We start from the raw sequence: 26,920 nt of genomic DNA on the forward strand, positions 1-26,920 counted from the left end.
GCGCCATGGGTGAGTATTCCGTGTAGCTTTTAGGGCGGAAACGCATTCTGATATACCAGAAATAATTTTGCTGTCGAGTGTTAAAACGTATCGAACGGGTTTTAAACGCGGTCAATTACGACGACTCCGACAAACGTGAGATGAGCTCAAGCATCAGCCAAATCTAACCGACAAGTGTAGAACTGTTTATTTATATATTATTATAGATTAATATATATATATATACATATATATATATATATATATGTATATGCATATGAGAATACGTTGAACAACCGGCCATGGTAGTGCTCCAACACTTTTTCATTAACTTAATTTTCACGTACATACGCACATTGATATGTATGTACATATATGCGTGTGCTTACAGCCCATTCAATAGTCCTCATTTGTGTATAAACAATTTCAAAATTTCAGTAAATAAGTGAATAGAAGCTCGCATCAAATGAGTTTCAATCAAATGTAAATACGAGCATTCGCATACATATGCATTTCTGTATACTAAAGGCGTCGCTTCTGCCGTACACCCATACATACACCTGCACAGTGCCATACATACATACACATGCATATGTAAATACAGCTGTGAGCGATGCCGAAATCTAATATAAATATGCATTTATCATATTTGTATATTTATATATGCATAAGTGCATATGTATGCATGTATTTACAAGTATGTACATATAAAATGAATTAAATATATCCATAGAAATCAGTTATTCGGGCATATGGATATGTATTTATGCACATACATATGTATGTGTGTGTGTGTTTGTTTGCAGGTGCCGAACGAACAAAAGTATTCGTACTTATTCGGCGTCTATCGATGCTGGCCGTTTTGCCACCACACCCACATTAAATATACATACATATGTATGTATGTACATAGTGCTACATTCCCATACATACAGACATGCACACCTACATACATATAGGAATAAGTAGATATATCCAACTGTTTATTGGTACGGTTGCTTTGTAAGCCGAAAGATTTTGATTAACATACATACATATGTGCATACATGTGTACATGTATTAGTAAATATACAGATATGTGTTATGAATGTACTCTTGGAGAAATCCATATTTACATACATATGGGGATGCCGGCATCAAATGTAAACAAAGTTTATATGAGACAGGCTCTAACATCGACTTGTATGCATGTATGTATGTATGTACTTATGAATGACAATTTAGCAATGTACATACATCTATCAGCTTCCACAGAATACGTATAGTAAGTGTATAAAGTACATATATGTATGCTTATTTACATACTTACAATATGCATACGCTGGTAATGTATGCATATAATGCTTATACCTACATAGTACATATATAAATACATACATACATATCTATGTATACAGTTGCTATGCTGTCAAATTACACCCATTCAACAGCACAATGTATACATACACACATACTACAAGTACATACATCATATGCATACATACATAGATGCGTGCACATTATGTATTTTCAAGTGTACATATGTATGCACACACATAAATAATTGCGTCTTGTGTGTATGTACATATGTACATACTCATATGTATGTATCTGTAATGCAGAGCAAGACTTCGGCCCATTCCTGTTGCAGTGTACGGAGTTAACGCGTATGAACTTTTAAACGAAACAGATTAACTGATTGCTCAAATATAAGTATAACTTGTGAAGCGGCAAAATGTTGATCCGCTGGAAGAGTAAAGATAAAAGTGCATCAACTAATCAGAGCGGCAATGCGAGCAGCAGCTCATCATCGAAGAAGAAGCGCAAGGGACGGGAAGGAGGTAAGCAAAACAAACATCAACAGCATACATACATGCACTTTTTGTGTGTAGTGTGGATGGCATACAATCTGACCAGCATACATATACGTATACATATGTACATCAAGATTAAGGGAATTGGAAAACTAACGGATAGTCTGCACATATAGCCGGACATTCATATGTATGTTTGTGCAATATGTACATACATATGTACAAATAGTCCAATTGGAACCAACCTAAACTATCGATAGTATCGATATGAAAAGGGCTCGGTTGCTAATTATATTCCTTTGCAATTGCGTTTTTCAGAAGAAGACTGGCAAAATGAAAACAAACCGTCTCGCCTGCAGAGTAATGAGCAAGGTAAGAAACATCAACTGCTTATATGTCTATGTATGTATGTATGTATATATTCACTTTCGTGTTTACTTAAAGGTGGCGAAGAGCGTAGACGCGCAATGCGACGCGATGATCCGCGAAGACACACACTCGGCGGTGATATTCTGGTCTACGGCAGCTCCCAGCATCCGCATCCGCATCAAATGGCGCAGCAACAGCAGCGAGCCATGGATCTGGAAGTAAGCATAGGTCAGCTTTATCAATATCAGCAATCAACAAGAAAATCGCTCTTCCATTACAGATGAGCACACGAGCGCAGAAGAACAAGAAAAATCAACCGATGCGCGGCTATGCACCTGTTAATCAAGGCCCCTTGTTCGATGACGATCCTGGCATTATGTCCGAGGTGGAAACAGCCAGCACTGGGTTTCGAAGGGGCGGCAAACAGCGCTCCTCGTTGCCAGTGGTGCGTACGCCCTCAAAGACGCTCGAGCGACCGCTTGGACTCGTCTTCTTGCAATATCGCTCAGAGACCAAGCGGGCATTGCTTCCAAATGAGATCACTTCGATAGATACGGTGCGTGCGTTGTTCGTGCGTTCGTTTCCTCGTCAGCTTACAATGTCGTACTTGGAGGGACCCAACGTCAAGATCTACATACACGATGCCAGCAAGGACATGTTCTATGAGCTGGAAGATGTGCGTTCCCATCTGCGTGAGATACGCGATCGCTCCGTCTTACGTCTGTTTGAATCAACAGAGGTAGCCGCACCTCCACAGATTCTCCCTGGTGGTCCGGGCATACCACAGCCCTTACCACAAGCACCTTCTAGCTGGGATCAGGATCAGAGCTATTTCAGCGAGCCCGAGTTCGATTCGGATTTCAAGCATCAGCACATCCACAAATCGAAGGTAAGACACAGACGGACCCAATTCAGAGACCATTTGGATACTGGCTATTTGTTTATTTATTTATTTGCTTTAATATTATTTCAACACCCACAATTGATATTTGTTAAGATATTTCTATAAATATGTGCATATGTACATAGAGGTGAGAGGGTCTGCTACGATACGATATTTAAGCCTGGGTATCCAGCCATGTATACTTATACCTATATACACTTACATATATTCAAGTACATTCAAGGCAACAAAAAAAAAAAAAAAAAAAAAACAAAATCAAACAAAACAATATATGTATGTATGCATAATAAGCGTTATTTGCAGCACCCTGTTTAAGAGTATATTTTGCGGGATATTGACAGGATTAACTGCTGACTGAGTGGGTGATTGGGAGGGCGGTATTAGAAATTTCCACAGTTGCCCACACTGTGGCCTTTGAGCGTGTTGTTCATGTGCTCCTTGACGTCCTTCCAGGCAAAGACAATGGCGCCTTGGAAAGGCTCGGGATCGCAGTTGCTACAGATTCCCATAACGGCCTTGACCTCCTCCTCGGCCGGCTCGCGATCGTGTGTGCTGATCTCCTCCTCGAGAGTCATCTTCAGCGTCAGATCCTGCTTGAATTGCTGCCCACCAAAGTCGGCCAGACCATTGTACTTACTGAAAACCTCGCTGCTGTCATCCAGTTGGCCATCATCTACCACGGATCCATCGGCGAGCAAAACCAAACCCCGCTTTTGCACCTTTCGCTCCTGTGGTGCCTCCCGCTTAAATTGTATGTGTGTCTCTGTCTCATCTATGAACTGCACATTGGCTGAGTTGCTAAGCATCTGGAAACGTCCCGTTGTCGCTTCATTCGAGGTCGTGGGTATCCCGCGAGGATAGGGCGACAGACCGAGTAGCTGCTGTGCCACCAACCGAGAGCCTGCATTAATTTGCCCATTAACAAAGTTTGTGTTCACTGTAATCGCTTGGTCTGCCACTCCGTTTGGTGGATTCTGTGTGGGCATTGAGTTGGCCAGATTGATGCGGACTCTAGTTGGAATTTGTCCGCTTGCGAGCAGCGAGTGCATCGGCTGTGGTCGATTGATCTGAGATTGTCCATAAATATTACTATTAGCTGTAGAATCTCATTGAGCATACGAACCATTGGAGGAGCACGCGTTGTGCTGGACAGCTCCTGTCCCTCGTGATCAAAGTGGTGCACATGATGATGTTTGTGGTCTCGATGTGCCTTGCCCGCGCTCAAAGCGACGCGATAAATTTGCACGAGCGTCACCTCAAAGTGGAGGCCATGACTTACTTGCCCAGTTATTGAACTGCCGCCCGATCGCAGTTTTCCCTTAGCGGGTATTTTATGGCCTACCAGCTGCAAAATTCGATTTCGAAGTTATGAATTGCAAAACAAATTCAACCAGTTGCAGTGTGGCTAGTCAGGCGCGTTGTCGACTAGCAAATACCCTGAGCCCGTGTCGAGCTGCTGGTTCAGATATTCAGCATACAAAATATTGCGACGAGTAAAATTGACTGGAGTTTATATTTTTGCAACCAAAACTGATCAAGTCCAATGATCTATTATCACTATCGGACAAACAGAGTCACATTAGAAGATCGATTCGGATGTTGCATACACATGGGCACAACTAATATGCCTTGAATCCCCACTCCCAGTGAGTAAAGTAGAGTAGGATTAATGAACGATTATTGACTGATGTGACAAACTGATATTCAATATTTACTGTAACAGCTGCAAGTCAGTCTGGTCTAGTTAGTCGTTTTCGTTCCGTTCCATCGAGCTTGGGTAATTGGAGATTACTTACTGAATTGTGGAATCCACGTCCAATGCGCTCTGCTTTTAGCCAGACCTGCCACTCGCCGGTTTTCCCATTCCACGAGCTGCACATGTGATGCCATTGCCGCATACGCAGTGGATAGTTCAATCTGTATTCCATAATTAATTCGAGGTTCATATGCAGTCAGATATTTCGCTATATCTATGTGTATTGATTAGAAACAACGTACCTGTACATTTGCTGACCTTTTATGGCCATCGATAGGAAACTGGAATTTTGCGCGTTCGCGACCCAGATTTGTATTTCGCGTGGTTCCTTTTCGACTGTAGAAGTGGAGACGGAGTTAATTTGAGAAATAAAAATGTCGATGGCTGTTATGAAATCAGAGCAAATTGCGTGATGCTGAATTGCAATCGGCAAACCAACCAGCCAGCCAGCCAGCCAACCAACTAGCAAACTAAGCTGCCTAATTGAATGTTATCCGAAAAGTGAAAGAAGCTTGATCTATGCAATGCTGCACGACACTGCTACCAATTTATGTTGCCTTCTCAAGCTATACTATTATACTCATACCTCGTATTGTAATGATCTAGTGTGACGAGCAGTCCAGTGGCCCTTTCAACCATTGTAGTAGATGATATAAGTAGATGATATAAGCATTGGAATTCTCTGACCTATAAGTACCTAAAATTTGGTATGCTCCTCTTCACCTGTTAGATGTTATCTTTTCTCTACATCGTCCAGGGTATCAACAATACAATCAATAACTGTCTCTTTGAGTCTAAGAAAATATACATGTAGCCTACTCCATAAAAATGTAATAAGCCTGCCACACTGCAAGCTGGGGTAATTACATACATATATATCCGCTGGCCGGTCGGCTATGATGCCAGTGAGAGAGTAATAGCGGGAAATATGCCGAAAATCCTGTTAAACATAATAGCTGAATATGTAATATCTATTTGCTGAGAGCAGCCGTCTACCAGTTTAGTTGGCTTCCCATTGCAAAATTGTGTTTAGTGGAGATGGGGCGGGTCGATTGATGAGGTGTTGTCGCGAGGGTCAAGACGACATCTCTCAGTTTCTCAGTTACTCCGGAAGCTTTTCACGCAGCTCACGTTGCAACTTTAAAATAATCTCAAGCAGTTAAAATAACAAAAGCAGCAGCAGCCGCAACAACAGCGGCGGCAGCCTACTGCAAACAGGTAAATTTAATGCTTATGTAATACGGTCTCCAGTCAGCGGGACAGCTGAAAATGTTTAAGATAATAGAGACAGTGTGTAAAAACTCTCTTCCTATAGTATGATAAACTCAACTGTCGCCAATTCTCCTTTTCTTTTGAAACATTCTTGACTGCTGGTATACTTATCAATACTTATCATATAAAATGTCGACTATGTTGTGAAAACATTACATGTCAAGATCATCCCAAGTTGTCTTATTATAGTATTATACAGTAAATGAGATCAGCGTTGCCGGCTGACATTTAGAAAACAATCAATATACCCTGTTTTCGATGCGTTCTAGGGTATAATAATAAACCGTATTATCGCATCATCACGGCTAACAATGTTGACCATCAAACAGTTGTTAAGCCTCGTCATCATGCAATCATCTCATCTCATCTGTCAATTTCACATCAACAACATCACAAAACCCCGTCACATCAACAACATGAACAACAACAACAATATTTGGATCAGGAAGCTGAATCCCTTTCACTTTTTGGGGCCATGTTTCGACCCACAACTTTTGTTGGTCACAGATCTCGCAGCTAACGTCTTTTGTGCTAGTCGTTTCGCTGGCTACGGGGGCCCGAATTATGTAAAAGGTCGTAGCTGATTTTGATTGTGTTTATGATTAAAGAAAGTATCTGCAAAGGTCTTGCCTTCGTTTCCATATACAAAGTGATGTAAGCAACGAGACAGTAGTCGCTGTGCTTGATGGATTAGCCTCGCACTTACCTTCGTAGGTCAACATGACATGGTCGCCGCTGTGATTTGTGAAACGCATCCAAAAACAAAGCGTAAACTGATCCAGCTCGGGCAACTCGTTATCATACTCCACTGCCCCGTCTTGATTGAATGCAAACTTCTTGACACTGCAGCGATCGGAAGCATAGAGATTAGAGCGCGGAAAACTAATAGTGGGCTCTTCGATTGCATCATCTTTTAAGCCATATGACTTGTAGTGATTATCGTGATCGTCAATCAATGTAATGGGACGCGAAGACTCAACTCCATTTATTAGAGCGGCTCGCGTCAAAAGCAGATCGTCTTCCTCCTTGGAATCGCCGAATTGAGCATAGCTGGTGGCCAGCTCGTGGCTGCTGCTCGCCTCGCCAGGATGCGATTGCTTTAAGCTGTAGGATGTTATGGGGCTGCCCGCTGACGCGATTGGCTTCCATCCGAGGGAGTTGCCGACTTGAACGAGAAGAAGAAACGCACTGAGCACTAAGCTCGCGCCCCAGCCTGTTTTCCAAAACATTTTACCGGGATATTATGTTTTTGGGCTTTTGTTTTTGGTCTTTTTATTTTGTAATTTAAATCGCAGCGATTGTACGTCCGTCTGCGGCGGTGTCTCGCACTTCACTAGTCGGCTACGCATGCTCCAACGCTGTGCCGACCGTAGTCGAAAAGAAGAAGAAAACATAAAAAGCCAAACCGCATACACCGAGCCCGTCGCCACGTACAGTGGAGTTTTAAACAAATTTGTATGGAAATATAAAGACTGAGAGTGCATGATTATTTTTTAATTAGAACATTTTTTAGAGGAAGACATCCTGTACATAAAAGATACTATTAAAATCTATTTCAAATGTTTTTAATCGGAATGTAAATCAAAATTTCAACGGACACAACATTTATTCCCACTGCTATGCGAGAATTGTGAGCGAAAAAGACTTTAGAAACTGATATCATTTACATTTATAGTATAGCATAGTCTAGTAACTGTTCTTTCTCTTTCACTATAGAACAATTGGTTTGGTATGATTTGACAACCGTTTATGAGTCATGGCCCACTGTGCGATGTTTGTATGAGTACGTCCGTCGACCAGTTGTAACAAATGGTAAAATTGTATTGAAATTGAAACTGGTTGGGTTTTTGTAATGCCCTGCGCTTCTGCGAAATGGGTATGCAAGATCTCGGGGCACAGACTATTCCGAGCTGACCTTAAAACACTTTTGGACTTTGCTACAAACCGTTGCCGTGTTGAGCATCTTTTCAAACAACAAGCGCACCAAATTTATCAGCGTTACTGAAAAACTCTTAGAACTGCTGCAGGGCATTTGCTAGTCGAGCATACTCGAGCTGAGCACTCTCACTTGTTTTGTTTTTGTGCGCTGTAAAGCCGATCTTTTCATTTCAATGCAACAACGCTATAGCCACATATATGTGTGTATGTATGTATACAATGAAGCTAAGCATTACTATCTGCTAAGCACCGACATACTCGAAGCTTCCTCTCTGGCTAACCCTAGTCGCCGGGACAGTTAAATGCGAAAGTACATACATATGTACATACATGCATAAATATATATGCTTATAATAATAATATATGCATTTATACTTATGAACTAACTGTCTTCACGTTGTCTGTGTTAGCTGCACATCATTAATAAATCAGTCAACATTCCAGTGGCAACTATTGTGTAATGTACAAATAAGAGTAATAAACTGCCGATCAGAAATCGCTTCTACCAGAAGGAAAGAATGAATGACTGAATATGTGCAGAACGAATATGTACAGAAATTTGTATTGATTCTTTTGATACAAATTTAGGTATGAGATTAAATAAAAATATAAAAGTCGACCCATTAATCTGACAGCTCTTAAAAAGTACTTTATCTTAATAGAAGAAATACTGTTGAAACAGCTACTAGTTCTTATATGTATGTACGTCTTATCAGTTTTATTTGCAGTGCAAAGAATGAATATAAATATTATATGTACCTGAGAAAGTGAAAGCCTTTTTAGTTTCTACACACAAAAATAATTGGCAAAGAGTTTGATTGCCTGGGTGTGTACTTTGTTACAACATTGAATCATTTTTTTGTTTCGCGATTTGTTGGCCCAGCCCCTGGGGCTTCCAGCTATAGTTGTTTTCAACTGAATATCACAATTGACTTCAAATCTATACGCAATTCATTATTATTTCATCCCAATGATATGTAATTGAAGAAATTTGTACATTTTTTTATTTGCACGTTGTCAAAAAAATTATATATAAATATATTATTATATAGTAATGTATTATATGAAATTGTTTTAGATTGGTAAACAGCCAGCTCCGTATTATGTGGGCTCGTCGCAGACCTTGCCACGTGGGATGTACGGATCAGATCGTAACAAAATCTCAATGGGTAAGTAATATATGAGCTCATGGCTTATCACGCATCTAATTTTCATTTATATTTTAAGAACCTATCTATGTATATATTTAAACATTATTTTGTGACCCAAAGAACGTCGTACAAGGTCACATATGTGTGTACTTACATATACTTACATATGTATATACATATACTCATATATATTATGCATTCTAGTTCTACAATATCAAAACAGCATAAATATGTATACGATTGTTGAAAAAAAACTCCAATGTAAATGTTTTATGTATTTTTAAATTAAATATGAAATATAAACAAGAGTCTGGGCTGTACTATGGAAAATCTTTGTATTGGTCAAATGCACCAACACAGAAAATCGAAATTCTCTAGGTCTAGCAATATTCGATTTACGCTTTGCTAATCGATGAATATTTTTCAAAAATATTTATTTATTGAAAAATACTAAACTGTGCGGCCTTTCAGATGGATATACCAGCTCTCCAGAGCGGAGTACACGGAGCAACTATGAGGAGCCATACTATAGCCAATATGGTACGCGCGGACCTGTCGTCGCGCCTATCATAGATGAGGAGCAAAGGTAAGCTGGAACTAATTTCTTTCCGCTTACCCCAAATTTAGGAAAAACCTTTTTCAAATGCTAGCTAACTTTCATCATGGTTACCATTATTGCGCTCCACAAATTTTATTAGGAAAAAAGAGAAATCAGGAAATAAGCTCTAGGGGCAAGCAATACAAATATTGTCGATTAGATATGTATATGCTATAAGTCAATTCAATAGTAAATCTCCTAATTTCGCTAAAGGCTTTGTTTACCTATACAGTAGGAGTAAGAAATGTTTTCTAAATTGATTATTCATAAATTATCAGAAATCAAATACAAATAATGATTACGTCGACTTTTTTGACTGTATCGATAGAACTGAATACTGTGTAATATTGTCAATATGCATTCTTTCTCTCTCTCTCTCTCTCTCTCACACATACTCTCTTTAACACTGAGTTTCACTCTCTCTCTCTCTCTTTCACAGCGATGTCGCCCTCGTGGAAGATCAATATTCGTTATATGGGATAAAAGTTGGCCCAAATCGTCTGCCGCACCGTGGCAATCAGATCTATGATCCGACCAGGTGAGCACCATAGGCCAATTCTTGATCACGCACGGAGTTATTGTATGTCGCATAATTACCAAAGAGCAAATTCGAAATGTGAATCTGAGCATTGTGGATGCTGCGGCGGCGTCTACTGCGCCTATAGATTTTTATACGCTTCACGCTGCCATTTGTATTCGTAGTGGTAGCTGTAGCAACCGGGTGGAAGTAGGTTGTACCTTTGCTTTTGATCGCCTGCACTATGAGGCACAGCAGATAGCCGCCAAAGGAGAGAAAGGCCAGAGCAGTGATGCTGATCTGAAACAGGGTCTGCAGCTTGGATGGCTTCTCTTCAACCCAACTGGCTACAGGATCACTTTGCCATGGATGCGAGGAGCCAACGGCCGACGTGCCTCGATCGCTCCTTTAAAAAGATACGAAAACCAGTTCTAAGGAACTTCTGTAAATTAGTATGCTTCCTACCGATCGGCAGCCATCAAAGCCAGTCGCTGGGGTCCATCAGTCGTCTCACTGCAGCCAGCAAAGGCCTCGTCAACGTTTGTCTCGTGGCTCTCTGCGTGGCCCATCAGCTCCATTGATTTCTTCAATACCAACAAATCGTGTATCTGAAAATTCGCCAAACAGCTTGCGAATCGCTCTTGCGTGCTGGTCACTGTTGGGCAACAACAAAGCATCGAATGTTCTTCAAACTGTTAGTTAAGGCCCGCAAATAGAGTACATATCGCTTACCGCTGCAGTAGGCCATGGTGCTGTATTTCCTCCACACCTAGTCGACGCGCATGCAAGAAGCGACTGTGACCAAGAATGGCCATGGATGAAATTGTGCTACAACTCGTACGACTGCAGCAACAGCGCTGGCAACGCTTGCTTGACTCAAGTATTTCGACTGGTTGAGTCAACAGGGTATACTGGCCTTAAAAACATTTTTATTAAAAGCAACAGTCATCTGCGACCAGACGAGAACTAAATAAATGCTAAACTTTCAGCTGAAGAGCAATTCTAAATAGAAAAGTTTTTGTTTGATTTCGATTTCATCTGCATATGTGATTCCTGAATTATTTCCTGATAGTCATAGATCAAAAAGGCGCAGAGTATTCGCTAGCAGCCACTGCCCATTATAGCACTCGTACTTGTCAAGCTTGGCTGATCAATTAGATCTTGCTGACTTGTCACAAACAGTGGCTCCGACCTATGTGTGAATTATAAACTGTTAAATTTGCTCAAAAGCGTGTCGAATGTTACATTTCCTTTTATTTTACAATATTTTAATATTCTTTATTTTGTCTAAATATTTGCAGGCCAGAAGATTTGCATCGCATACGTGTTGAGCATATGGAGCGTCAATTGGCGAACCTGACTGGATTGGTCCAAAAGGCATTAGTTAACCAAAATCCCCAAATTGCGCCGATACCGGTACCCACACTGGACTCCAACTATCTCGTCGTGCCAACCCAAATGCAAGGTATATAATTTTCTTTGCATAGCTATAATAGCAGTACATTGAATAGAGTCAATTTTTAGAGTAGAAATAAAAATAATGGGGGCAAAGATATTATTCGTATATGCAAATGTGTATCCTGTTATATTATTTATATTGTACTATATTCATATTTAGAAAAGTCGAGCTTAGCCATCCTACATGTATATTATCACGATCAGCAGTCGAGTATATCTAGCCATTTCATTTTGTATGTTCCTCCGTCCGTCCCGGAATCTAAAAGAACTTGAGCTTTAGTAGTAGATTTTCCCACAGATTGCGCATATCAATAGCTTTTCTCATTTTTGATGTGTTATGTATATAATCGAATATTGAACGAACTCTGTCTTATGTATATTTATATTTAGCCAATGGTTCTGCCGATGAGCTATACATTAGAGAAAAGGCACCTAAACTTGGCAAGAATTCATGTCGTAAGTGTATCCAAAGCGTTGCCACATGCCTCAGTATCCAAATCCATTTTTTTTTTTTTCAGAAAAATCCGTGTCCTTTGAGAAATCGGTTTCATTTAGTGACGATATACAGGGAATACCCAAGTCACATAGCCCCCTACATGCCGGTAAATACAAAAAAAATAATTAATTATTTATAAGCCATCATTTTCTGTTACATTCTTTATTTTAGCTTTTTTGCTTCGCATTTGTTTTAGTGTTTTTTGCTTAAATTATTTTGTTCTTCCTAATCATCATACGTATTTAGTTAAGACTCGTCGATGTGGACAATTTATGCGTTCGTTGACTTTGATTTCATTCTGACATTTAAGAGAGAGCGTTGTAAACCTATTCCCACTGAGAATACAGATCCAAACTGTTTTGTAATTATATATTAACACACATACCCTATTCAAAAAATAATTCTCTGTACCGGACCCAAAAGCTGATACGAAACCAACCAAGCCGGCAATAAAGTCGTCTACCTTGCCACGTACATCCTCCCAAGGTAAGAGCGATATATGAAAGAAACGAAGGCAATTATTTCATTAGTATTATAATTTTTATCAAAAGAATCACGCATGTATTATACGCAAATCACATGTGCCATATATATATATATATATATACATATATATATATATGAATGCTTATTGACTAATTACATTTATATTTTCCATATTCTGAACCGATATTATCTTTTTGAAAAGAAGAAAGGAAGAAAGTTCACCTACCTCTCTGTCTGTCTATGTCTCGTTGATCTCGAGAGCTACGAAAACTAGAGCTTTGAAATTTCAAATATACTAAAAATACCAAAGTAAGTTTGTAGTCTCTCGTAAAGTCAACGCAGATTACAAATGTTTCCGATCTTCAATAAAGACTCACCATTATTATTATAATTATTTCAATGAAATAAAGCTTGAGCTTTGCTGCAAAAACACAATTATGTTTCATATTTAAGTCCTGAAAAGAAGAAGATAATACATCTAGAAGCGCAAGGTTCAGAGTATCAGCTAGTCGGGTATGCCCGACTAGGCTATCACTCTTCATTGCTCTATAATTTAATGCAATCCACAGAGCGCGACCGCTTAAAGCCTCCGCCACCGCCAAAGCCGATTGTGCTGGCTCAGACTGCGCATCCCAACTACAGAGCAGACATTGCACTTGCCCCCGAGGTCTACAATCATTTGCGTGGTCTGCAGAAGAAGGCGAAGGACTTGCGCATGGAAGTGCGCACTCTAAGAAGGCTATCTCAGGCTCAGTCCGTTGCCGTACGGGAGGACATCAAAAGTACCTTCATGCGTATACGTGCCACATTGTTGGCAAGCAGCGGTGGCAGCTTTTGGGGCCAGGGCGATCAGGACACTACGCGTATATCGCGAGAAGAAGAGCTGTACAAGCAGGAGGTCATACGGCTGGAAAAGGATCTCAGTGACTTGGAAGCTTCGGTTGAAAATCTTCGGGGCGAGGTGATCAATCGACGTACGCGCGTCAATATGACTGCCGTCGAGGACATGGCCCTGGTTTTAAGTCGCGCAAGGTATGACCTGCTACCATTCGTATTCTATATGCATAGCCCAGCTGAGTCTCTGTCCTTACAGCAAAACTGTCGCTGAGCTGAAGCTCAAGTTTCCGACTTTGTCAAATGGTTTGCGCTGCATACTGTCCAACGAGATGGAAAAAGTAGTACGAGAAGAAAAGTTCCTAAAAGAAGAGCCCGATCGGTTGGAATCGGCTTTGCGTCGCTGCAAAAAGTTAACGGGCACATTAGTTACACTTAAACGGTTTGTAGATTTCCCACACCATTTTTTGTATACCCTGAAACCCATAGTGAATAGCTAGGCAAACATATATCGCGTTTTGTAATTGTACATGAAGATCATACATTTAGAACTACATGGGTCTAGGGTATCTGGCTAATCGGGCATCCCCGACTAGACCCCTCTTAGTTGCTATTGCTGATGGAACCATTTCTCATTCATTAATTAGTTTGGCGAGCGTACAGGAACAACGTTTGCCCCCTAATGAGCCGTCAGTCAATGAGGAGTCTTTACGTTCCGCAGATATTTCGGTCCCCGACAAGGTAAGTTGCCCGATTGATAAATCTATAGAGATATTTTTGATAAACAAATACACAAAAAAGAAAATAGTTATTTAAAAAACACCTAGGGCTGTATAGCCAATACTAATATTTGCGCATAAAACACCGTTTCATACCGTGTCATACATATTAATATATATATATATATATATAATAATGATTAACGAATATTCTTTGTATTATTTTGATGACAAAAACTAGTTGCTTTTGACCGAAAGAAGTATTTGCATTGGCTGAGTTTCGTTTTAAAAGATGAACCTATTTTGCACATTAGAATCCTTGCTAAATATTGTAAAACCCGCTGACTGAATAACTTAAATAACGTTGCATCGAGTGCCTGAAAGGTGGCCTTGTTTGCATTGATCTAAGGTATTAACAACAAATCAACCTTTCAACTTTACATCCGTCCATTAACATTTTTATTCATACATGTCTAGTCTGTCCATCTATTTACTTCAACAACCAAAATAGAAATTCAATTGCTGATAAGAAATGTTTTATAAAGTGCCCATTAGATGCTGATAAAATACAAAAAATAAAAACAGTTAAAGCAGATTAAGTGATATTTTCTTTTCGCAAGGTGTGTTAGAAAATATGCAAAGCAAATACTTAAATATTTTTTGATATCCATGTCCTTCTCTTCAATGCCTTCTAGTGCGATATTCCTTGGCCAAAGCTCTGTCTAATCCAATGCAAATTGTTGTACTTTCATGTAGTACTATGAATTTTGACGGGAAATGTGTAAAAAAAAGGGGAGCTTAGAAAATCAATAGTTGTATGTCAATTTTGGATAATTTATATTAAACTGTAATAGACATTCCAAATATATTTTTGAGCACCCCGCTATTCAATGCATTGCAAGTGCATTATTTAAACCTTTGTTTTACAAATCAGCAATTGAATGGACATAACAGATATATATCTAATGATATATGTAAGTGGGATTTCATAGACAATTAACTGAATAACAATCATTTGGCCTATGTCCTTGACTGATTTGTATACAAACTTATTTTAACCTCATTTTATCCTTAATACTGCGCATCGACTATTATCGACAGTTTTTGATTGAAATTACAATCTAGTTGTGCAAGGGTTTTATATAATATATAAGCAAGCTATTTAGTGCTACCTTAGTCAATCAATTGTATTTATTCAATTCGATTCATTTGTACGTATGCTTTTTTATAGTTTAATTTGATTTTAGTTCTGGTTCCTCTGTTCATTTCTGTGCTGTTTTTACTATAAACAAGTTGCAATTGGCTGTTAATAAGTAGTTTCGTTTGTTTTAATTTCTACTGCGTCCACTTCATTGTACTTGATTTTGTTTATGTATACATACGTGTAGAGTTTACTCCAATCCCGAAACAGTTTATAAAAGGCGATGGCTTCACCGATATTTCCCAAGGGTTAATATACTCTCAAACTAATTTAAAGAGCATTTTTGTTGTTTTTAGTTCATGTTTGAATTTTGTTTGATAAAGCGAAAGCGTTTTACGTATTGAAACACGAAAATTCATATTCATACGTTTGACAAAACAAACACTACCAAAAATCAAAAGCTTAAAGTCTTATTAAATGAGGTTTACCTAGTGATATCGTTTTCTTCTTCTTGCCCCTTTTTTTCGAACTAACAATTTTTGATATCGTATACAACAACAACAACAACCCACATAGTTTAACTGGCGATGGAGTTCTAACTTCAAAGAGGCAATTACTGAGTAATGACTGAAAACACAAAAACCAAACCAAACAAAAATACAAAATATAATCAAATAATAATTAAACTGAAAACCATTTTCAAAACAAAACAAAAAAATGAAAAACTCTCATTAAAAACTATGTCCATTTTATTTTAGCTGAAACATTATTTGCTCCGCATTTAAAACATAACTAGTTTATATTTTTGTATACCACTTACTAAACTTAACTTCTAAACTAATACAAAACTCATCAAATGCTATCTATAAGAACAAAACACATTTACCAACTGCAATTATATATCACTAGTTACCTAAATACATATATATGTATATAATATATATATATATATGTATACATGTATATAATATATATGTGTATATACATATATATGAATGTGTGTGCGTAATGTGCTTTCCAAAAGGGGTTTCTCTGAGCTATGCGTTGCAAACATCTCGGCTGCAATACTTTCAAGGAATTTACATACATATAAATGAGCTACGGATCAGAGTACTTGCCATACTACCATACCACTATAAGATAATGTAGATCGAAATTTTTGTATCGCTAGTCAAATTTCAAGTAAATCAATCAGTGAATCACTGAATCAATCAAGAAAGGTAAATAGCATTGTAACACAATTTATTATACATGTTTTGAAAGACTTAAACAGCAACAACCTCTGTGGTAGATAAATCGTTTTGATTCCCCCTTCCATTAACTACATACTTTCTTCCCAGATGTCCCCTTAAAGTACTAATCAAGAATACAAAATACAACAACAATATCAACAACAACAAATTAAACAAATATGTGATCTCCTCAACACCTTCCTGTGTGCTCAAATGTTTCTATTATTAATAATTGTTTTCAATTGCTTTCGTCTGTGATCGCCCCTGCACCCTTCTACTTCACACACATCCTACTATTTCTATACTGTTTGGATTGTAAAGTTATCATCAAAGGGGTACAAAGGGTTAATTTATAAATTTCATTATATTATATATACTGGCAGGCAAAACAGCTTTTGAAATGTTATAGCAAAATATACTGTTAATCAATACTTTTCATTATAGAGCAAAACAGAGCAATACCTAATTACTTCTTTCCTTATAGAGTAGATGTAAACAGTGTAACAGTATTACAGATTTTGCTATAAAATCATTTTCACTGTTTAAAAATATATGATACTTAGTATCATCATATGTAAATCAATACTTAGCCAACCGACTACAACAGTATAAGAGATTTTGCTATAAATACATTTTAGAATAGAGCAATAGACATATATAATTTACTACATATATATAAATCAGTTTCAAGTCAGCTGAATATAGCAGTATAACAATATTACAGACTTTACTAAATATATAGAAGATAGCTCCAAACCGAGCATAACAGTTTGGCAACATAACTGAATTTACTATAAATACAATAGAAAAATGTGGATGTGGAAAACATCATCTCATATGGCGAACAGTTTTAATACGACAGAGTGTCCCTTATCTATGCAACAGACAGACAGTAAAAACATTTGTTTACGAATAAATTCTTTTGGACATTATTGTTATTATTTGATAGCAGTTGGTTCCGAAATGATGAGATAATTTGCAATTGCAACCTTTTTTCCGCTTTTTGACAATTAGCGAAAAATTCCACATTCTTTTCAAACTAACTACAATCTGTTTTCTACATCGATTTCTTATTTGTGTTGATTGATTATGTTTTTCGCATTTCTTTCTGTTTTTCTTTTCATTGGTATTCCTTTTGTAAAAAGCTCAAAAAGTTTAAATATGATACTTAATCAATTTGTGTGCATGTGCATATATGTGAAGGCCCCGTTAACTTTCTACTGGCTAACAAAACCAAATTGTAAATTTAATTTCTGTGCTTAATTCATCGAAAACGCATCAACAACTCTGACAACAACAAAATTACAGCATTTTCAGTTCAGTTCACATCTAAGAAAAAGACAACAAAAGAACACAAATTAATTGAATTAAATAACTTTTTCCCTGGAATACAGCCGCCGAGTTCTCCAGATTCACGAACAAAATATTACATGCAAAAAGGACGAAAATCAAATATAAAACAACTTTTGGAAAGATATTGCTTCGGAATTCCGAAGACTTGAAACAAATATGCAAACATGTTTATAGAATGTTAATTTGCAAGAAGAATTTCTTTTTTGTTTGTTAAGAAAAGCTAGTTGAAAATTGAAAACAGAACAACAACAAAAAAAAAAATAATAATAATAATAATATTTTTGTATTAATGTTGTAGTTGAAAAATGAACTATGTCTATATACAAAATCTAGTATCAACCTAAATGTACCTTTGTTAATGTATACACAAATCATTCTTTTAAGCGTGCAGTCAATATACCAAATTAATCAAATCAATCCAATTGAACAAATCGAATTCTAAAGCTCAAGCTCTTCAAAATGTTCTCACTCATCGATTGTTGTCTTTGAAGTTTTAACCATCTAACATGTTTACCCATCCATCATCGATTTCTCTCTTTCTCATTACGTACATATATATATATATATACATATATATATATATATTATTTTGTGTTCTTTTTTACTATGACTACCATGTACCTTTGCTAAAAATATGTGCTTAGCAATATATGCCGTACTATCTCACAAAATATTTAATCGGTGGAGCTTTGTTTATGTATATATATATACATATTGTATATATACGTATATGTATCTCCCATGTAATTCATTGTTCCTTTTTATCTTTTTTTTATTTTTTCTTTTTCTTTTAATAAATGAGATAATTAGAAATCGAATTCCAAATTATTAATTGTGTAAAATTTATTGGAGCAAGCATGCCCTTTAATGCATTGCATGCGATTGGAGTAGTTAGAGAAAGACTGTTCAAAATATTACTTTTTGTTATATTTTTGTTATTACTAGCAAAGCCAGAAAGCCTTGAAATTTATGTTTTTACTTTTTATTTTTGCATGTCATGTTAAATTAAAACTACCAAGTCATTCGAAAACAGAAAAGATTGGGTTGAGTAATGCGAAGCGTGTTGTGGGTGAGGTATCTGACTTCAAAGTGCCTTTGAAGCAATTATCACTTACCTTCAACTATAAATCATTTTCGCAGTGGGTGCTAGACAGACGTATGACTTCATATAGCTCTGTTTATCCTTCAATGCTAAACATGCGAGCAATGCAACATGGCAAACATACATAAAGATGTCATAAGTTAGAGCACTTGCGACCGGAAATGCTCGACTTAAAAATACCTTGCCGGGATGCTATTTCAAATGTTTCAGCAGCATGATTAGGACTACAAGGGCCTCAAGGCATCTCACAGTGGAACATGACCAACTGCTTTTTGATTTGTTTTTGTATTTGCCTGTATGTTGTTTTATTATGATTGCTGTAGCGGATTTTATCTATATATCCTAAAAACAAATATGTACGTTATTACTATGCACAGCATGATTTATTTTTCGTATACACACATTATTACATTGACTATTTTTCTATGTTTTAGCCTGTCTCACTAGATGGGTTTTCATACAATGTATTAATTCTACAATACAGTACCACATAAGTAATTATATACATTTATATGTATAAATGTGCAATGTTTTTTTATTAAACTTCATTTGATTTCACAAATTGTTGGCAATTTTTTACATCGATTTACAATTTTACTGTAATTATGTATTCTTTATAGCCAATCCCAACACCCAGGATGGGGTCGTTCCCTGTCGGCGGGGGACTCGCACCCGAAAACGCACTCGATGCTCTGCTAGACGAGTTAAAGACATTCTCAAAGCCAATTGCCCAACAACAACAGCAGCAGCAGCAGTTGCAGCAACAACAACAACAACAAATGCAACAACAGCAGCAACAACAACAACAAAAACCACCATTTGAGGTAAATGATTAGGCTCCAAATATATATAGATCAATTTCCATTTTGACATTGTATATACATATACATATATCACGAATATATGCATCATAGGTACGCCCTGAAGATTCGACATCTGATGAAAGTGCTCAAGCAGCGATACAGAGCACCGTCACCACGCAAATATCTCAGGCACGCCTGCTCACAGAGGCGAACGTCGTCAATATGCAACAGGCGACCACCAACAGCATGGTCATGGCCGTTTCTAGTGCTAGTGGGGCAACATCGCATTTGTCGCGTGGTGCATTGACCCATCAGCAGTCGCAACAGCAGCTGATGGTGCATACCAATATAGGAAGCTTGCGTCGCCTGCATTCATTTCCCAGCGAATCTGACAACGAGCTTCCACCCCCACTCGCTAATGGTGGTGGCGGTGGTGGCGGTGGTGGTGGTGTTGGTGGTGTCAGCGTCAGCAGCAACAACAATAAACCACCAGTGCCCGAGCGCAATGCCGATTTGATAACAAGAGTGGGTCACAAGCGCATACCGCCACCACCGCCGCCGCGTACCAGCTCACGTAGTCCACTGGCCAGTCCGACAAGCCCAAATATGCCACAGAACATAGCCGCTGCCACAGCCGGTGCTGCTACCGCCACCGCTGCCAACATGGTTGACAATAATATGATGAGCATCGAGACTATCGTAATCGGTAGTGGTGACACTTCAAGCGGCGACAACTCCAGTGGCAATGAGTCTGGCAACGATCACGCACAGCGGCAGGTGGCACTTGAGATGCGCCACCAGGAGTTATTGAAGAAGCAAAAGCTATTGCAGGAGCAGTACCAACGATTACAGCAAATGAGCAAGATACCATCGGTTGACATATCCGGGCCCCCACATCCCGGCAACGAATCGAATATACAGCAGAAAATAGCCGCAATCAATTTGTTGGCCTGTGAATCCATGGGCAGTGATCCGGCTGCAGCAGCGGCGGCGGCAGGAGCTGCTGAGAATGCAGCGGGTACAAATGGTGTATTGAACAGTGATGCTACGGGTGGTGTGGTTGGCAGCGTTGTTGGTGGTGGTACAAGTGCAGGAGCTACTGCTTCTGCTGCTGTTGCTGCTGCTGCAAACACCACAATGACCACCAAACAGGTGTACGAGACGGAGATACTCTAACACAATTGGAAATTGGCGTGGAGCGAAACGAAAATTGATATTTAACTGTAGCATCATTATACATTCTATATACTATATATACACATACATATGTATATGTGTCTCTGACACGTCGCACAAACTGCAGCTTAGTATATCTCTATCTCACTCTCCCTCTTCCACTCTCAATCTTTGTCACGATTGTATATGTCTCTCTGTCATATGCATGAATTTCTGCTCTGATCTGTATTACACTCTTACACTCTTCCTTCCCCTCTCTCTCTCTTTCTCTCTCTCTCTCTCTCTCTCTCTCTCTCTCTCTCTCTCTCTATTTGTCATCCTTGCCAAACACAGACATCAGACGAATCATATACGAAGACTAAAAGCCTTCGGCTCTGTAATACTATTAATACTTGAATAATAGGATTGTTAAGAATGTTAAGCAAGTAAGAAGTACTCCCATGCGTGTTAAATCTAAATGTCTTATATATATTCCATAATACGTTTGTGTGCCAGGCTACATGCATGTATGTATTGCCGAACGAAAATCAAAAATTTAATGAGAAACCCAAAAACAAAAATATGCGATGTAGCTCCATCGCGATGTAGATGTGCATCGAATAAATGTACGCACTAAGCTGTTTTGTCCCTGCTCAAAATATTTTGAGAAAATTGCCAACATTAAACATTATTAGAATAGTTAGTAAGACATGCCAACACATTAATTGAATTAAATTGCCTATCCTCCACACAAAACAACAAAAATATATGAAAGAAGCGGAAGTGAGAACAACGACCATCTTACTTAGCTAAGAATGCGTGGGTGAATATGTGTCGTATAGTTAATGGTCGTACATGGAGGAAAATTAATGAGAGGTAGATACTTTGCTATTTAACTGTTTGATCAAGTTTACTTTCATATATGTCTCATTTTACCTTTTTTTTTGTTCTTTGGTATGGGACGTGAGACTGATAGTTCTATATATCTAGGTCATCAAAAAAGTGAAGAATTATCTTCAATAATAAGTACGAAAATATTTCTTAGAAAATAATACTAGCTAATTTTATTCCAGTACACGGTAAATTCTTTCCAAAAATAAATTTAAAAAATATATATAAAAAACCGACATATTCTGCATGCCGTTTGTTTTTGAAGACCCAACGTTTTGGTTAACAATATTTGATTTTTGGGAAGATTCGTTTTCGGAGTTCCGAAAATATATATGTTATAGTTGATCTGTACATCCCATAAAATGGGACTGGGGGTATACATTAATTTACTTCTCTATGATCGATTGTAGTTAAAAGTCATATATTTGATATCTTTTTATTGCACAGCACTTCCTAGCTAAGGATTTTTAGATACATATAGGTTTAACACATGATTTTAGCCAATCGGAATGATTTTAATTTAAAACAAACGAATTTTGTATATACCATACAAACTTTTAAACCATATTAGAAAAGTCTCAAATATTACATTTAATTTAATATTTCACCCATACGCCATATATGTAGCTATGGTAGATCCTTTTTTACTTAAGTCAAATATTTTGTAAAAAGTCATTAATAATATATTTCCTGGTTCATCAATGCATATACTATAGACGCATATATCGACATTGATCGATCAATTTCAATTCTCACTGTTTCGAATAAAACCAAAATGTGAAATAGTGTAAAGATACTTATATGTCTTAAATTCATATATATATTATCGCTCTAACGATAAATAATATATAATATATTACAAATCACTGTACGAAATATCTTATTGAGTTTTGAATTATTTAGTCAAATGAATAAAAAAAGGAAGCGAGAAACGATGCGCTCAAAAGATTTATACACATTAATACATACTATTTATGATAATAGAAGGCACTTTGTTCTTGTTTTTGTTATTGTTTAATTCGAAATTATTTGTCATACATACAACGAAAAAAAAATAAGAATTTTGATTACAGCGATAAGAAGTACGAAGCTACATATGTGAAAGTATTTATCTACTATAAAGCTGCAAACATAATAATATTTATAATATGCTACTTATAGCAAACTATTTTAAAATATTGTAATCTGCAAGTGTATGCGTGTATTGTATGAATACGTAAATGTTTTTCTTATAAGGCACAGTAAGCACACACACGATTGGAAAACTTATAGTGAAAACCTAAAACGTTCATGAAATTACGTATTATGAACATTAATAACAATGATAATAATACAAAAATCAATATCGAAAATCATCATGCATGGAAATGTAAACATAACAGATGCGCATTTTTTTTGTCTTAAAATTATTGTAATAATAATAATATAAAATTAAATTGCAAGAAACCACAAACAATAAAGATATCATATGCAAATTGATTTCCACTGTGTTTTTAATTAGCAGTGTAACAGTATCATGTTCGATAGCATTTTCTATGTTATTCACGATCAACATCAATTTACAAAGTTCACATGATTCTTAGGCACGTAAGATGCACATACATAGCATCCCATTTCAACTGTGTATATGTGCTATTTAAAAATAGATACATTGTTTAGAAAAGGCACATTAATATTGATATACATTGTAATCTGTCATGGTCAAGTGACAATGGGATATGTTACTTTTTATCTACTTCGATTCATTTTATATGTAGCTTTATAGCTAATCTCAAAAATGTACTTCGACGCTTGCTTAAAACAAAAGATGTACATATATATCAGCTATATAAATTTGTAGTCGAGCTCTACATTTTAACTTATCTATGATTCACAAAGACAGTCGCAAGGCAGTTTTGGCATTTTGCTAGCTGGCCATGGTAGATAACCAGCTGTTTTGAAGACCCAATAGTCGTACGAAACTTTCGTGATCAGAGCTAGCAAGAGAATTACCTCTGCGGCTATTAGATAGTATATGTAGTCAGTCCAATCCGGTGGCGACTGGCAGAGCTTTGTCTCTTGCAATTCAATAACACTCTGAGGTAAGTTGCGACATCTAATATCCATGTAGTCTGGTATATCTGTGCTGCGCTCCTTAAGCCAGTTTTGCAGTGTTTTTGCCGAATTACAATCACATTGAAGTCGATTCTCTGCTAGATAAATGCGACGCCCAATGCCAGTATCCATAAGAGCATTGTTCAAAAAGTATTCGGGAATCTAAATATAAAATAATATAAAGTACATATGTGTAATGTATTTTTTAAATATGTGTTATATATTTACCTTAGTCAGTGAATTGTTGCGCATGTAAAGGCGTTGAAATTGCTCAATAAACTTTGTGCCCTCAAATTCGTAAATGGATGATATATGATTGTTATCGGCGTCCAGTTTGACAATATTGTAATAGGTGGGATTCGTATGGAAGTGATCGCCAAGAGTGCTTATTTTGTTGTTGCTTATGTTTAAAGTGAACGTATTGTCCGGCAGCAAAGATGGGAGTTCAAGCAGGCCAAGATTTGAACAATCCACATGGCAAACGGTACGAGACTGATCACCCTGTATTATCATCATATTATATATGTTACAAGAACAGTTCCCATGGTTCGGAATAACTGGGCACTTGGTACCGCACTTTTTTATACTCTCAAGCTGTTTGACCGACACTAAATTTGTTGAGTTGAACCACTTGTGTGTCGCATTATACAAGCAAAAAGAGTTTTCCGGATTTACAAAGTTGAATGAATCACCGTATATAATCTCGTTTAAAGGCTCACAGAGCAAACGCATGTTCCCACTAAAGAAAATATTTCTGTGTAATTATAATAAACTTGATTTGCCGTAGAACGTGAAGCTTACCTAATATCTAAAGCTATGTGTTTGTTCTGGTTGCGATTCGGAACACGGGACAGCAGATTTTTCGATATACCAAAAAACTCCAGTTGAGGCACATCCTTTACGGCTCGCGATGCGATATCTGATATATTATTATTTGATATGTTAAGGCACTTCAGTTTCGAATGACGCGGAAAGGCATTTGTTAATTGCATAATATTGCCATCCGTAACGGCGAGCGACTGCAGCGATCGATATATCGGATTGGAAAGGTTCATGGCCTGCACGCTGAGGTTACGCACATGCAAATTCGTCCACTTGGATATGTTACTGCAACTTGAGATCATCGAAATGTGCGTAATGTTGCAACAGTACCACGAGTTGGCTCGAGTCGGATGCTCCCGGCACTGACAGCTGTTCGCATCGCGATCACGAGCTTGGAGATTCTGGGATTGCAATAGACTGCCATTCTGCGCACTAATCGCAGTCATATTGTCCGTCATGTTTTCTTCACCATCATCTAACTTAACACCAGAGACATCCAAACGATCGAGTACAGGTGGCTCATCGCCACTACTGCCATTGTGGCGCCGCCAGTTGAGACACAACTCCTCTTCTGCGTAAAAACAATTCTTCAAATAGTCCGGCAATTCAGAAGAGACTGCAGCCGACGGCGCTGCAGCGGTTGTGCTTGCCACTGGTGTTACAGCGGGCACTAAATCCGCTTTCTCAACCTCAATTTGCCTCTCGATGACCGCCTGATGCGGTATGGGTGGGGGCGTAATAGCAGACGTCTCCATCGATTGCGTTACCGACTGGGCCGACGATGCCGCGGGTGTTGCAGCCAAGGACAGTGGTGGAACTGTTTCTGCTGCTAGCTCTTCCGGACGTGCGCATGCGTGAGCAAGCATTACGATTAGAACTAACTGCAAAAGTGGAATTCAAACAGTAATTATCTGCTGATAGCGGAAATCATAAACAATATGTATGCATGCAAATATTGACAGTGTACGCCCTCAATATTGACGGAGATAATTAACGCGCAGCTGTAATTCGATAAGACGAAGGCTTGGCCAGCTGTTAAGGCAATTAAGTTAAGTGTGGGTCAAGGGGCGAGGGTCAATAGAACCCTTAAGCCACCCAGCCGAATTCTTAGTTTGCGGCACAGCAGGATTTATTCAAATAGTAATTAGATATGTCAGTAAATAAACACATACATATGTATGTGTATGTATGCATGCAAATGTATGTATAGCATATACATATGTACATATGTACGTGATTTATGGATTACGGCTACACATCTAAGATGATTGCAAATGCACATACCTTTTGATATCCATTTACAAATATATTCTTTAGCATGGACAAACATTGAACTTTATGGGATATTTTACAATGTATTATCAGATACATATATGCACATATGAACATTTTGAGTGAGTTTTGCAAATTCGCAATGACAAAATGCAGCTTAATGCCATAATACATGACTTTATGCACGAAAGATGTACAAAAGCAAACAGTTCAAATATATCGCACTTTGATGCCGTTTAATTACATTCAATAAATGCCTTTGATAAAGCTTAAGCACACAAAAAAAAACAACAACAAAACACAAGTGAATATTTATATATAAAGACCCCATTCATATGTACATATGTAGGTATATACAAGCCGTATACATATGTAGGTGCGTATGCGCGTGTGACTTACATCTTTAAAGGCAATCATTGCATTTGCTGCGTAACGCATCAACGGAAATTGCGATTTGGAAAATCAGCGTTTTTATTTTTGAAAAACAGATCACATTTTATAATAAATCTTAATTTTTAAACTGTCTGCGCATGCTAAAAATACAATATTGCAGAATCGTTCTCAGCCATATCAGTTAGGCACATACGTTAAATAAAAAAATTTTACTTGCTTAAAAACACTACTTAAACAAAAATACAGAAGTATATATTTTAATCAGAAATGTAGAAAAACAAGATATTAGTGTATGTTATCGACAACAATGCGAACGCAACAGTGTTAAGGCTTCCCAGACAAATCGTGGGTGTTTTGCACACAAACGAAAACTAAAATGGTACTAAAAAATA

General features: G+C 37.7%; 4 protein-coding genes and 2 long non-coding RNA genes across 12 annotated transcripts; 2 read left to right on the forward strand and 4 right to left on the reverse strand.

The window, feature by feature from the left end:
* Positions 1-51: 51 nt before the first annotated feature.
* Positions 52-23,426, forward strand: LOC26527245 (coiled-coil domain-containing protein CG32809). 5 transcript variants are annotated; one of them, XM_044011667.1, is made up of 17 exons: positions 52-176; positions 1,581-1,799; positions 2,091-2,144; positions 2,217-2,359; positions 2,422-3,030; positions 9,090-9,180; positions 9,634-9,748; positions 10,200-10,298; positions 11,579-11,742; positions 12,126-12,191; positions 12,254-12,337; positions 12,655-12,717; positions 13,287-13,749; positions 13,811-13,993; positions 14,199-14,292; positions 15,988-16,031; positions 16,436-16,523. In XM_044011667.1, the coding sequence occupies exons 2-17, from the start codon at positions 1,694-1,696 to the stop codon at positions 16,506-16,508; spliced, it is 2,451 nt and encodes an 816-aa protein (XP_043867602.1). In that variant the 5' UTR covers positions 52-176; positions 1,581-1,693; the 3' UTR covers positions 16,509-16,523. The 5 variants fall into 5 exon arrangements, with proteins under 5 accessions (XP_043867602.1, XP_015016497.1, XP_043867599.1 ...); XM_015161011.3 differs by lacking the exon at positions 16,436-16,523 and adding an exon at positions 19,719-19,863 and having other exon boundaries at positions 53-176; XM_044011664.1 differs by lacking the exons at positions 15,988-16,031; positions 16,436-16,523 and adding exons at positions 19,719-19,922; positions 20,013-23,426 and having other exon boundaries at positions 54-176.
* Positions 3,069-7,696, reverse strand: LOC6585751. The gene is made up of 5 exons (XM_002011341.4): positions 6,780-7,696; positions 5,044-5,137; positions 4,842-4,962; positions 4,169-4,390; positions 3,069-4,112 (listed from the first exon to the last, which is right to left on the reverse strand). The coding sequence occupies exons 1-5, from the start codon at positions 7,300-7,302 to the stop codon at positions 3,426-3,428; spliced, it is 1,647 nt and encodes a 548-aa protein (XP_002011377.1). The 5' UTR covers positions 7,303-7,696; the 3' UTR covers positions 3,069-3,425.
* On the reverse strand, positions 10,284-11,161 carry LOC6585750. Its single transcript, XM_002011340.4, has 3 exons — positions 11,010-11,161; positions 10,743-10,932; positions 10,284-10,683 (listed from the first exon to the last, which is right to left on the reverse strand). The coding sequence occupies exons 1-3, from the start codon at positions 11,023-11,025 to the stop codon at positions 10,284-10,286; spliced, it is 606 nt and encodes a 201-aa protein (XP_002011376.4). The 5' UTR covers positions 11,026-11,161.
* On the reverse strand, positions 14,054-16,080 carry LOC122757904. Of its 2 annotated transcripts, none has more exons than XR_006358096.1 (2): positions 15,653-16,080; positions 14,054-14,314 (listed from the first exon to the last, which is right to left on the reverse strand). It is a non-coding gene; the product is annotated as an uncharacterized LOC122757904 (long non-coding RNA). The 2 variants fall into 2 exon arrangements; XR_006358095.1 differs by having other exon boundaries at positions 14,054-15,573.
* Positions 16,652-19,470, forward strand: LOC122757903. The gene is made up of 2 exons (XR_006358094.1): positions 16,652-19,070; positions 19,137-19,470. It is a non-coding gene; the product is annotated as an uncharacterized LOC122757903 (long non-coding RNA).
* Positions 23,423-26,865, reverse strand: LOC6585748 (protein halfway). Of its 2 annotated transcripts, none has more exons than XM_002011338.4 (4): positions 26,535-26,865; positions 24,843-25,744; positions 24,270-24,780; positions 23,423-24,203 (listed from the first exon to the last, which is right to left on the reverse strand). In XM_002011338.4, exons 1-4 carry the CDS (start codon positions 26,571-26,573, stop codon positions 23,811-23,813), a joined length of 1,845 nt encoding a protein of 614 aa, XP_002011374.2. In that variant the 5' UTR covers positions 26,574-26,865; the 3' UTR covers positions 23,423-23,810. The 2 variants fall into 2 exon arrangements, with proteins under 2 accessions (XP_002011374.2, XP_015016495.3); XM_015161009.3 differs by lacking the exon at positions 26,535-26,865 and adding an exon at positions 26,148-26,345.
* Positions 26,866-26,920: the final 55 nt, after the last annotated feature.

This window comes from Drosophila mojavensis, unplaced genomic scaffold (assembly GCF_018153725.1).
Source record: "Drosophila mojavensis isolate 15081-1352.22 unplaced genomic scaffold, ASM1815372v1 contig_136, whole genome shotgun sequence".
NCBI classification, from domain to species: domain Eukaryota; kingdom Metazoa; phylum Arthropoda; class Insecta; order Diptera; family Drosophilidae; genus Drosophila; species Drosophila mojavensis.

Bases quoted from the DNA above. Each gene is read 5' to 3' on its own strand.
- LOC26527245 (XM_044011664.1), top strand. From the start codon at position 1,694: ATGTTGATCCGCTGGAAGAGTAAAGATAAAAGTGCATCAACTAATCAG. The intron at 13,994-14,198 runs GTTTGTAGATTT...TTCATTAATTAG, and splicing joins ACATTAGTTACACTTAAACG to TTTGGCGAGCGTACAGGAAC. The intron at 14,293-19,718 runs GTAAGTTGCCCG...TATTCTTTATAG, and splicing joins ATATTTCGGTCCCCGACAAG to CCAATCCCAACACCCAGGAT.
- LOC6585751 (XM_002011341.4), bottom strand. From the start codon at position 7,302: ATGTTTTGGAAAACAGGCTGGGGCGCGAGCTTAGTGCTCAGTGCGTTT. The intron at 5,138-6,779 runs GTAAGTGCGAGG...CCACTTCTACAG, and splicing joins TGTCATGTTGACCTACGAAG to TCGAAAAGGAACCACGCGAA. The intron at 4,963-5,043 runs GTACGTTGTTTC...TATGGAATACAG, and splicing joins AAAGGTCAGCAAATGTACAG to ATTGAACTATCCACTGCGTA.
- LOC6585750 (XM_002011340.4), bottom strand. The intron at 10,684-10,742 runs GTAGGAAGCATA...ATCTTTTTAAAG, and splicing joins GCTTTGATGGCTGCCGATCG to GAGCGATCGAGGCACGTCGG.
- LOC6585748 (XM_015161009.3), bottom strand. From the start codon at position 26,309: ATGTATTATGGCATTAAGCTGCATTTTGTCATTGCGAATTTGCAAAAC. The intron at 24,781-24,842 runs GTAAGCTTCACG...TATTTTCTTTAG, and splicing joins CACATAGCTTTAGATATTAG to TGGGAACATGCGTTTGCTCT. The intron at 24,204-24,269 runs GTAAATATATAA...TTTTATATTTAG, and splicing joins GCAACAATTCACTGACTAAG to ATTCCCGAATACTTTTTGAA.